Here is a 12233-nt window from a genome sequence, read left to right on the forward strand (position 1 = left end):
TCTATTCTGGCTATGTAGCTGATTGAGGAGTGGGCTCTATCCGATGCGGATTACATTAGAAGATCATCTTTGAAAATGGAATATGAAGAAATGTTGAGGTTGGAGGAGATAAAAAATAGGTAAAAATCAAAAGGAGCTATGGCTCAAAGTAAGGCAACATGAATATGACTATGGCTTTTTTCACAGGATGTCCAATGCTAGGAGGATAGTTAACAGCTTGAGGATCTTGTGGATGATCAAATAAGAGGTGATTAACTATTACAGGCAGCTCTACATGGGTCAGGTAGTTTGGAGGTTGTGTCTTAATGGTTTAGGCTTGAGACGGCTCTCGTCGAGCTCATCTTCTTTTCTTGAGCGGTCCTTTGAGGAAGGAGATGTTAGAATGATGGTCTTTGCCCTGGATAGAGATAAGGCACCTGGTCCAGACAATTTTACGATTGATTTTTTCCAGGACAATTGGGAATGGATTAAGGGGAGGTCATGGGTAGTTTTTTTTATCTAGAGGTCATATTAACAGGGATGTGAAAGCCACCTTCGTTGCACTTTATCTCTAAGAAGGAAGGGGCAAAGGAGCTTTAAAATTTCAGGTCCCTCAGTTTGTTCAGGTGTATATATAAGGATGAGGAAGGTGATGGGGGAAGTGATTTCTCCAACCCTAGGGGATTTTGTGGATGGAAGGCAGATTCTTGGAGTAATTTCAAACAAACATCTCGATTCATGAAAGCAGAAGAGTAATTTGCAAGATTGACATGTAGAAATTTTATGAACAGGTGAACTAGAGTTTTGTTTTTGTTATACATGCTTCAGAGAATTGGATTTGGGGCCAGATAGAGAGGGTGGATCACTGGAGTGTATTTTAGTAACATGTTTCTCAATCATCATCAATGGGATATCAGTCAATATTTTTCACTAGCTCAAAGGGGCACAAGGCAAGGCAAGGTGATCCCATCTCGCTTTCCTATTCATGGTGATGAGTGAGACCTTTAGCAGGATGATGGACGGGGTGGTTAGTAATGGGCTTTTGTGGGCGTGTCATTAGTATGGAGGACATGTGAAGATAAACCCATCTTCAATATGCCCTCGACATTCTTATTTTCTTAAGTATTCTGTCAATCAAGGCAACCCTCTCACATGAAAACTTTGGTCACATGATTCTGGTTGATATTACCACCTGAAACTGCAAAATAAGGGAAGGAACATCTGATTGCCATTAATCCTTGTGTTGGAGATAACAGAAATTATTAGAGCGTGACAATTTCCATTATCCATTTCACTTTGCTATTTCTCCTCAACAATTCAATGCTAATATCGGCAAGCATTATTTTAGTTTTCTCAAAATTTTGCCATTCATTCTATTTTCTAAAATTCTAAACAATGAAAATCTTTCACTGGAATAACAAAATGAATAACATACCGTCGCTGGGAATTTATGCGTTACACAATCAGTGATAAATTCAGATACAATGTATCGGCCATCATTGTTTCATTCGTACCTATAAGAGGCTGTCTAATTGAACTTGCAGATCCTGTGTTGTCACCATGCCAATGCTCTGAATTTCTTCAGGGGAATATTCGGATTTTATCAAGGACTGTACTTGCAAATGAGCCTCCACAATATTCGTCCTGGAAAAATAAAAATCGATTGATAATTCACTTTACCTGCATGTAAGAGTGTATGGATTTTTCCTGTGGTATAGATAGGGGAGCAACTTGGGTCAGGCTCAACCTGAACCCGACCGGTTCAATCTGATTACGGCTTGTGTTGAAAGGCATTTCCTTGGGTTGGGAAAAGGCTACAAGATTTAATTTCAGTTGGGTAAGGGTTGAGGCCTTGGGCAACCCGACCCTGACCTGACCTGCTTCTGCTAATTTTATCATGATTTTCAAAATCTTAGGTTTTTTTTCTTGTATATATAAACAGTGGGCCCACGTTGTTTGGATGATCCAAAGCATTCATTTGATGGGCTCTGAAATAGATAGGGTGTGCCCAAAAAATCATCTCCATAGGATCATCCTAACCCTTCGATTTGTGGAGGTTAAAATGGACACGTATAAACCTCCACAAATCGAAGGGTTAGGATGATGCAACGGAGCTAATTTTTTAGGCACACCCTATCTGTGTCATGGCCCATCAAATGAATGCTTCGGATCACCTAAACAATGTGGGCCCACTGTGTTTTTGGTCGGCGGACTAGAGTAGGTTCTCTAGTCGACCGACTAGAGACTTTTCTCACATATATATATATATATATATATATATATATATATATATATATATATAGAGGAAACGGTTCCTACACATATGTGTAGAGAGTTCTCTACACACTAGCTTAAAATACAGTGGGGGCCCACATTGTTTGGGTGATCCAAGCCATCCATTTTAAAGGCCCTCACGTAGATAGGGTGTCTACAAAAAATCAGATCCATAGGATCATCCCAACCCTACGATTTGTGGAGGTAAAATGGATGTCTTTAAACCTTCACAAATTAGTCCATTTTTTGCCTCCACAGTTCGAATGGTTAGGATAATCCTATGGATCTGATTTTTTGTGGACACCCTATCTATGTGAGGGCCTTAAAAATGAATGGTTTGGATCACCCAAATAATGTGGCCCCCACTGTATTTTAAGCTAGTGTGTAGATAACTTATCTACACGTGTGTAGGAACCGTTTTCTCATATATATATATATATATATATATAACATACTAACGTTAGCAGCTAGTAGCGTAAAACAAGGGTGGCCCACATTGTTGGGCTGATCCTAAGCATTCATTTGATAGGCCCCGTCAGGGATGGGGTGTGTACCAAAAATCAGCTTCATTAAATCATCATAGGATGTCCATTTGTGGAGGTGAAAATGGACGGATACTGTTTGTCCACTAATCTGCCCATTCTTTCACCCCACAAATGGACACCCTAAGATGATCCAATGGAGCTGATTTTTTGTGGACACCCTATCCATGAAAGGGCCTTCCAAATGAATGCTTAGGATCCCCCCAACAATGTGGGCCTACCTTGTTTTACGCTAACGTTAGCAGGTAAGCCTACCTGCTAACATTAGCAGGAACCCTTTATATATATATATATATATATATATATATATATATATATATATATATATAGAGAGAGAGAGAGAGAGAGAGAGAGAGAGAGAGAGAGAGAGAGAGAACGGTTCCTACACATGTGTAGAGAGTTCTCTACACACTAGCTTAAAATACAGTGGGGGCCCACATTGTTTGGGTGATCCAAGCCATCCATTTTAAAGGCCCTCACATAGATAGGGTGTCTACAAAAAATCAGATCCATAGGATCATCCCAACCCTACGATTTGTGGAGGTAAAATGGATGTCTTTAAACCTTTACAAATTAGTCCATTTTTTGCCTCCACAGTTCGAATGGTTAGGATGATCCTATGGATCTGATTTTTTGTGGACACCCTATCTATGTGAGGGCCTTAAAAATGAATGGTTTGGATCACCCAAATAATGTGGCCCCCACTGTATTTTAAGCTAGTGTGTAGATAACTTATCTACACATAAGTGTAGGAACCGTTTTCTCATATATATATATAGAGGAAAGTGAAGCTACACCGCCGGCTTAAAATACAATGGGCCCACATTGTTTTGGTGATCCAAAGAATTCATTTGATTGGCCCTCACATAGATAGGGTGTCCACCAAAAATCAGCTCCATAGGATCATCCCAACCCTTCAAACTGTGGAGGTAAAAATGGACAAATTTGTGAAGGTTTTTACACGTTCATTTTTGCCTCCACAAATCGTAAGGTTGGGATGATCCTATGGAGCTGATTTTTGGTGGACACCTATCTATGTGAGAGCCAATCAAATGAATTCTTTGGATCACCAAAACAATGTGGGCCCATTGTATTTTAAGCCGGCGGTGTAGCTAAGTTGGCGGTGTAGCTTCACTTTCCTTATATATATATATATATATATATATATATATATATTGCCTTACGCTAACCCGAACCAAACCTGACTCAACCTGCCGCAATTTGGAAAAAACAGGTTAAATGGGTCAGGTTAGGGCTGAGCGATTTAGAGCCGGCCTAAGTTGCACCCCTAGGTATAGAGGTGCCATTTTCCTCCATCTCTTGTCCCAGCATTTAAAATTTACTTGTTTCCAATAAATAGAACTGAGTTAACCATTACTGTACCTAAGTGTTTATTAGGCTAAAGGAAACATGGCCAAACTTTTAAATACTCAATTGAACTAAGGTAGACATAAAGTAACCTACTTGATTGGTTTGAACAGAATTGTCCTGGTTGACGGGTTCTGTAGATAAAGTTTCATTTTTCCCATCACTTTCGGCAACTCTTGCTGAATAGCAGCATCGACCTGTTCCGGTAATGCATACGACATGTAACCATTATGCACAAGGCCTTCAACAACTAATATGGAAATAACATGTGATGCATTAACACAAGAAACACCAACATATTCAGATCCTTAGATGATTCTTACAGACACTTACCCAATGATTATTAAATATTAATAATTACTGGTGAAAAAACAATATATACCACTGGTACTGTAAGTATCACCTAAATAACTACAGATGAAGCAAGAAACTACCAGTTTATATTGCATACCTTTTGAATAAGCTCAGCCACTTTATCTGGAGCAGCAAATGCTTGATTTCTGAGTGGCCTTGCCAAAACAGAGTCTGCTTTCTGATCTTGACCGCCCGAGGACAACGCAAGCTTTACAGCCGTTACCTATGCAACAATTTTTGAGGACAGTCTCATTAATAAATTTTCAATAGCAGTGGGGGCTAACATCATTGAAACAACTTCATGATAGAAGATATTCATAATTCATAATTTATGCAGATGAGGGTGGTTGATTCTATTTATTGATTTCAACTGAGAACTTGCAATAGAGGTTCCCTTTTTATTTGATAATGAGAAGGGTGAGCAGACTACCTTGGTAACAAATGATAGCATCGGATCCACAACTAACTTTGTGACTGACATAATGAATTCTTCGCAAGTGGCTTTGAGGCTTTTCTCTAGTTCCTGTAAATTCAAACACAACCCACAAATTATAATATCAGAAACAATACAAAGCAAATACTTCTTTATTGCAGCTGCCTAAAATGAAGTGGCAGAAAGAATAGGCTAGGACAGGGGGAAAGAAATTGCAAGAGCCGCTGATGCTAGTAATGGAATGGAATTATGCAGAGGTATACTGAAACCTTACCTTCTTGGCATCTATCTGATTTTCCAAAACCCGGGGGGATAGGGTTCTGGCCAATGATGTTGATCTTGACCAATCGAATAAGGAGCTTTGACCTCTAAGTATCCGTCTTAGATGATCCTGGCAATGCGCAATATAGAAGTCTGGTTATCTTTGTAGTCGTGAAAAGGCATAGGCATAGACACTACAGGCCCTAAGCATCTTATTTACCTAAACCAGGCTACTAGAAAAACCTATCCCCAGTCAAGTCAGATTTATTTCTATTGATACAAATAATGAATTGTTTCACAGTCAAATAACTCATGTTTCTCTCTGATGTCTTAAATAGTGTTTTGCCTTTTATGGAGATTTTTAAGTGTACGAGGATCTTGCTGTTCAAGTTCACATTGCAAGGGTTATTGCCAAATAATGCAAGGTTCTATAGAAAGATGTGCATGACCATGTCACCAGGAAAAGCAACAACCCAAGTTGCACCTCAACTATGTTCACATAAGAGCATATGATTAACCAAATGACTAATAATAAATGACGTGTCAAAGATAAATTCCACTCAGGTACTAACCAGCAAATGGGAGAAATCCAGCTCCTTGTGTGTGACAGAAAATTCAATATCAAATGGAGCAATCTGGAACGCCAAACATTTGGAGCCTTTAATAAAGTTTGCCTAATCACTTACAAATTTCAACTAGAAAAAATTTCAATCCAATTCCAAGGGGTACTAAAAATTGTGATATACTTCACCTGCTCCCTTAAAATAAGTAGATGTTTGATAAGGAAAAGTTGTCCGTCCATCAGAGAAGATCGCTTTGCAATTAGTTTACTTGCTTTCTGTAGCAAAAAGGAAAGAAAATGGCAATTATAAAAAACAGTGCACAAATTACCACCCAGCAGCATATATCACTGCTGCTCATTCAGCTCCAACAGCTACTCTGCCTTGCATCTATGCGCATGAAATGTGTGCCTTTGCAGTAGGGAGGATATTTTCCCCAGGGTCTTTAGTGTTGTAATTTTTATTAATCAAATTTTGTATCACCCATCAAAACCAGGTCATCATTTCATTCACAAAACAATGCATAATAATATTTGAAAGTTCTGTAAACATCACAAGCACATAGAGATAAATTATATAGCATCTTTCCCAGTGGGTAAGTTTAAACCAAACCCAAGAGTGAAATCAGATCATGAGACTACCAGCTCAACCTTCACCCACTCAAGCAGTACTTAGTGGTAGATCAATCAACGACTGACATGAATAAGAGTTATAAGGGTTTTTTTTTTCCATTTTTGAAATAGGTGCTAGCAAATTTACCTGGATGGATAATGAGCAAACTTCTACAGCTTCCTGGAAGAGATAAGGAAGCAAAAACATTAACAGAAAAAGCAGAAAAAGAGGGTAATAAAGTTCTATGTAATGAATAAGAGAGATTTTTTTTTTTTTGGGATTGGTGATAAGAGACAATATTTAAGCATGGCTTCTGTAAGAAAACCCAATTACCTGTGCCAAACCCGTAAAAACTGCAGATTCTAAGCAACGATACAGCTTCGATAGACATGATAATGTTTTCTCCAATGGCGGGTACAAAGTCTTGAAAATGTCAGGGTTTTCATCAACCTATAGTTAGATTGCAAAGAGAATATTGCCACATCAGACATTCAGACTAAGAAAAGATTTAAGGACTCAGTGTAGTAGTAGAAAAACTCAAGTCAAGTCGAGCTTCAGGCACAATCGGAATTTTGAAATTCAGTCTCAAACAGAATCTGGAACCATGATTTTAAATCTTCACCTTTTGTAAATTATGATTATTAAGTTTGCTAGTTGTGAATCTCGTGGTCTGTGATTACTAGTTGTGAATCTTGTGGTCTGTGACGCTTTATGATATGTTATATTATGTATGATTTTATATTGTGGAAACTATGTAAAGCAAAAAGCTATGATTAAGCTGACACTTTGAGTTTGCAGCAAATACACAGGTCCACACTCCTTTCGAAATGTAAATGTACGGCCAGAACTATCAAACTTAATGTGGGCGTGTCGGGATGTTATTGTACAGTGTCCATCACAAAAGGCATTTCGTGGCTGGTCTGTCGCATGTCAGACCAGCCACCTCGTGAATGGAGACAAAAACTGTTGTCTTCATTCACGAGGTGGTGTCTTCATTCACGAGGTGGCTGGTCTGACATGCGACAGACCAGCCGCGAAATGCCTTTTGCGATGGACTCTAGCAAATCCCATTAGTTATTATTGATTATTGTGTTTAGCTCCCCCTTCCCCAAAAAACACCAAATGAACGTTGTTCCAAAATTATATTCATTTGTATCAGATTGACCTCTTCTCAATGCACATTGGAGACTCGAGAAAACTATATTAGAAAGATGAATGCATCGATATTTGATTATCTCATGTTTCTTTGAGACTTATAGTTGCTTAATCCTAAGATCTATTAGTTTGTTAAATCAATATCATATTTATTTTAGGGAAATGATTTCAGCGCAACAATGTTTTGATAAACATGCGCTCCACATGTTTGTCGTGTAGTAATTTAAGGGCTTTAAGAGCTTTTTGAGAACCGTAATATTCCTCTGACAGCCCTTTAAATACTACATGACAAAAGTTGGAGCGCAGAAATAATTTCCCTTATTTTATTGTAAATTGTGATTAGTAATCTGAAATTTTACATGTACGCGTATGGGCGTGCCATCGTTTCTAGATTTTTAGGGTTAGCCATGTCGGACACCTCGTATCCATGTCGACACTCGACACACGAATCCATGTCCACAGCACAGGCAAAAAGTTCACTTGATCAGGTATTCAACCAAGTTTAGAGTCAATTGGGACTCAGATACTAATCGAGTTACATTTCAATTCCAATTCCAAATCCTAAAACTTTGGCCCTAAGGAGAACTTTCTTTCTATAGTAAGCAAGATCCATTAAGTTAAAAACAACAATAGCTGCTTCCATAGTTTTAAAACTCCCCCGCGTCATCGTGGACTCCCTTTTACCTTGGCCGCGTTCTGCATTTTGCCGCCGCGTTCCATGTTTTGCCCTACAGAGTCAATAAAAATTCCTTTGACTCTCACGAATTATGACCACATCAACCACTACTCAGCAACGTCAACGGAGCACTCGACCGAGTCGTGCCGAGTTGACTACGATTTTCTTCGGCCACGTTGACTAAGATTTAGTGTTAAAAAACTATGAACAGTTGAACACTAAATCAAGCCCCTAAAGCCTCTAGTAACATGCATACATTCTACAGAAGCTCAGTCAATGAACACACTCATTGGGGGTCAGGAGATAAGTATGAATGTCACAGCTAACAAGAAAAATGAATATAAAAACATGCACTTTCCAGGGAGTATGATTTTGTGCTAGCAATGCGTACTCACAGTAGTTCCAGACATTGTCTCAGCAGATCGTTCTAGCTTTGCAGGGTAGTCCAAGTCTTCATCAAAGGGAAGGTAATTTGCTATCTACAAGAAACAAAAGAATGCGTGAATTAAAATCTAAACAATTTGAAAACCAGTAATTTTCACAACATTTTCTTTAGGTATGCAAGGAATAGCATATTAACGATTGTGCAACAAGAAAGTATAGATGAGTAGAAAAGGATGATTAAATGGATCAATAGACTGCAAAAAGGTACTGCAATGCTTTCTAGGCGATCAAGGTGAAGAAAGATTGCAAATTCCGAGGGACCGAGATGGCAAAAAAACAAGTTGAAACAAAAGAAAACAACAGTGGATACAGCCTCAGAGAGAAAATTCAAAAAATAACTCAGATTTATCCTATCTACACTTGAACGAGTGATGAGACGACGGGCCTCATGATTAGCCAAATGCCTAACATGCTAAAAAGTAACAGAGTAACCATCTATCCGGTCCAGAATCTGTTCAATTGGATCACCAAATCTCCACGAGAAAAGATGCTATTCATCTGGCTAATAAAATTAAGACTCGCCTTCCAAGATCAAGTTGTCAAGGTCCCTAGAGTCCACTAAGCTGAATTTTGATGAATCCAGATTGGGGAAGCCAGGTCCATCAGACATGGGGTTCTCCTCAGAGATTAGAATGGGATTACTAAGTCGCCCTTCTCTAGTCCTATTGGCAAAAAGAATGCTAACGAGGCAGAAATTTGCCCAGGAGCAGAAGGGAACCACTTAGGAGAAGGGGAGCTGTTCACACTTACACAGACCTCAATCCAATCAAGGTTTTAAGTGCCGATTTCAATATGCATTTCGGTCATGACAGAAATGGAAACAACTCAATTTTGGATGAAAATTTCGGTGATAACCTGTAAAATTACAAAAATATATGGCAAGTTATGCAAACAATGGACATTAAAGATGAAACTTCAAGAAGTGCAAGAATAAGCACAAATACATACCGAAAAACGATCACATAAGCAAAAAACACTATTATGGTTCAAAAACATCGAACACATAGTGACATGCACTGTCACGCATGCCTGATAATTCAATACTTACCACAATTTTAAATTTCCAGTGAAATTGAAACGAAACGTCAGAAATATTTGCATTTCTACCAAAATCAAAATCGGTAAGTTTATTAGGGCTGTACAATACCGGTATGTCAGTATGTGTTACATAATTATATTTATAATAGTTGCATGTGAAATGTGGTGTACATATTATGTATACGTATTTATATGAATTACATGTCACTAGGTTTTTTATGTTGATAAACCATTAAGAGTGGTTTTTTGCTTATGTGATGGTTTCTCGTTGTGTATTTGTGCTTATTCTACCATTTCCTAAAGTTTCATCTTAATGTCCATTTGCATACATTTCCAAATCTTTCTGTGATTTAAAAGGATTTCCACAAAAATTTCCATCTGAAACCGAGATGCTTCCATTTCTGTCACGATCGAAACAAATATTGAAACCAAAACCAAAAACTTTGCACGCCACATTTCACATGTAATTCATATAGATAGGATGTTTACAGATAATACATAAACCACATTTCACATGCAATTCATATAAATATAATTATGCAATACATAGTGGTATAGTATATATACCACTAATACACTTATGGTTTTGGTTTCGTTAAGTGTTTCAATTTCGCCGTGTTTCGGTGTGAATGAAAACAAAAACATTTCGGTCATTTTGTGTCAATTTTGGCGTATGCATTGAACATAAATACTTATATGAATTACATGTAAAATATAATATGTACTGAATTATCAGACAAGTGTGACAACGCATGTCACTAGTTGTTCAATGTCATTAAACCACTATGGGTGATTTTTTTTACATATGTGATGGTTTTTAGTGTGTATGTGTGCCTATTCATTTCCTAAAGTTCCATCTTAAATGTCCATTATTTGCATATGTTTCCATACGTTTTCGTGATTTAACAAAATTTGGTTTTCCATCCGAAACCTTCATGTTTCCATTTTTTCCGAAATCGAAACCTAAAACCTTGCATACCACATTTCACATGTAATTCATATAAATATCTATACATAATGCATACACCACAATTCACATAAAATTCATATAAATATAATTATACAATACATACTGGTATAGTATACCACTAATACACTTATGGATTTGGTTTCGTTACGCATTTCAGTTTCGATAGTGTTTCAAAGGGGATCAAAATGGAAGCATTTTTGTTGTTTTGTATCGGTTTTGGTGGAAATTTAAAATTATCAATCCGGACAACTTTTGGCATACGTTTCAAATGTGACAAAAATGGAAAAAATGTCAATTTTAAATGGAAGCTTTGATAGAAATTCTATAAAATCATGGAAAGTATGGAAACATAGGCAAATGATGAACATTTAAGATGAAACTCCAGCATGTGCCAGAATAAGCACAAAAACACACTAAAAAATCATCACATAAGCGAAAAAACCACCCATAATGGTTTAACAACATCGAACGCCTAGTGACATACATTGTCACACACGCTGAGAATCTATTACATACCAAATTTCACATGTAATTCATATAAATATGTACACATAACGCATATACTGCATTTCATATGCAATTTATATAAATATAATTAGGGAATTGCTAACGTCCATCGCAAAAGGCATTTCGCAGGTGGTCTGTCGCATGTCAGACCAGCCACACAGGCTCACTTTTCAGCAGCTTTTGTCTTTATTCACGAGGTGGCTGGTCCGACATGCAACAGACCATCTGCGAAATGCCTTTTGCGATGGACCCCAGCAAATCCCATATAATTATGTAACACATACTGGTATAGTGTATCACTAATACACATACGATTTTGGTTTTGGTATGCGTTTTAGTTTTTGTATACATTTCGGTGGTGATGAAAATAGAAAATATATCAGTTGTTTCGTGTCGGTTGCAGTGGAAATTTAAAATCATGAAAGATCCATTCGTCGAAGAGCTTGATAATATGTTTGGAAAACCCAAGCAATGCCAAACAGGTTTAGGATAAAGGTCCGGATCTCTCTAGCAACCCTATAGTGAATGAAAATATGATTGATAGACTCTTTTGCCTCAAGGCAAAGAGCGCAAAGTAACATATTTGGCTTTGTTAGGCAAGGAGTCAATGAAGCCTGGGTACAAGAAGTAGGCTCTTCAAAGGAGTTATAAGTTATTTCATGAAAAGACCGATGTAAGGGCTTTGAGTGGTTTATATAGCTGGTGGTTAGGATCAATGGCTAGGATGTTTGGAAGTTGTCAGGTGAAGTTGAATTTAGTATTAGATTTAGACGGGATAAGATAGACCATGGTTCTAGGAGGATATTGGGCAGTAGAATTACGTGCAATGCATACAAGAAAAAGGTGATACAAAAAACAAAAGGAAAATGAAGGAAACTGATCAAACAAATATATGGAATCTGCTCATCTATAATGAGTATATACTATATACTACATAAAGAACATGATGCTTGCAAGGAATATAAGAAAATAAACTCGAGAGTGAGAATAGTTAGCATCGCCACCTACTCGGTTACTCATAAACCACAAATATTAGTTGATGCAAAAATCAAATTCAGTG

The 12233-nt window shown here is 37.6% G+C and overlaps 1 protein-coding gene across 2 annotated transcripts in view; it reads right to left on the reverse strand.

The window, feature by feature from the left end:
* Positions 1–1308: 1308 nt before the first annotated feature.
* Positions 1309–12233, reverse strand: part of LOC143878000 (sec34-like family protein) — a 43752-nt gene continuing 32827 nt past the window's right edge. For both annotated transcript variants that reach the window (XM_077380381.1, XM_077380382.1), the window contains exons 16-25: positions 8610–8693; positions 6717–6833; positions 6531–6563; positions 5963–6049; positions 5784–5846; positions 5225–5341; positions 4948–5040; positions 4615–4740; positions 4260–4360; positions 1309–1623 (exon numbers count right to left, since the gene is read on the reverse strand). In XM_077380381.1, the coding sequence (XP_077236496.1) occupies positions 1494–1623; positions 4260–4360; positions 4615–4740; positions 4948–5040; positions 5225–5341; positions 5784–5846; positions 5963–6049; positions 6531–6563; positions 6717–6833; positions 8610–8693 (951 nt within the window). In that variant the 3' untranslated portion in view covers positions 1309–1493. The remainder of the gene's footprint in view (positions 1624–4259; positions 4361–4614; positions 4741–4947; positions 5041–5224; positions 5342–5783; positions 5847–5962; positions 6050–6530; positions 6564–6716; positions 6834–8609; positions 8694–12233) is intronic.

This window comes from Tasmannia lanceolata, unplaced genomic scaffold (assembly GCF_043159265.1).
Source record: "Tasmannia lanceolata isolate RefF3 unplaced genomic scaffold, GAP_Taslan_0.1 ptg000005l, whole genome shotgun sequence".
Taxonomy (NCBI): domain Eukaryota; kingdom Viridiplantae; phylum Streptophyta; class Magnoliopsida; order Canellales; family Winteraceae; genus Tasmannia; species Tasmannia lanceolata.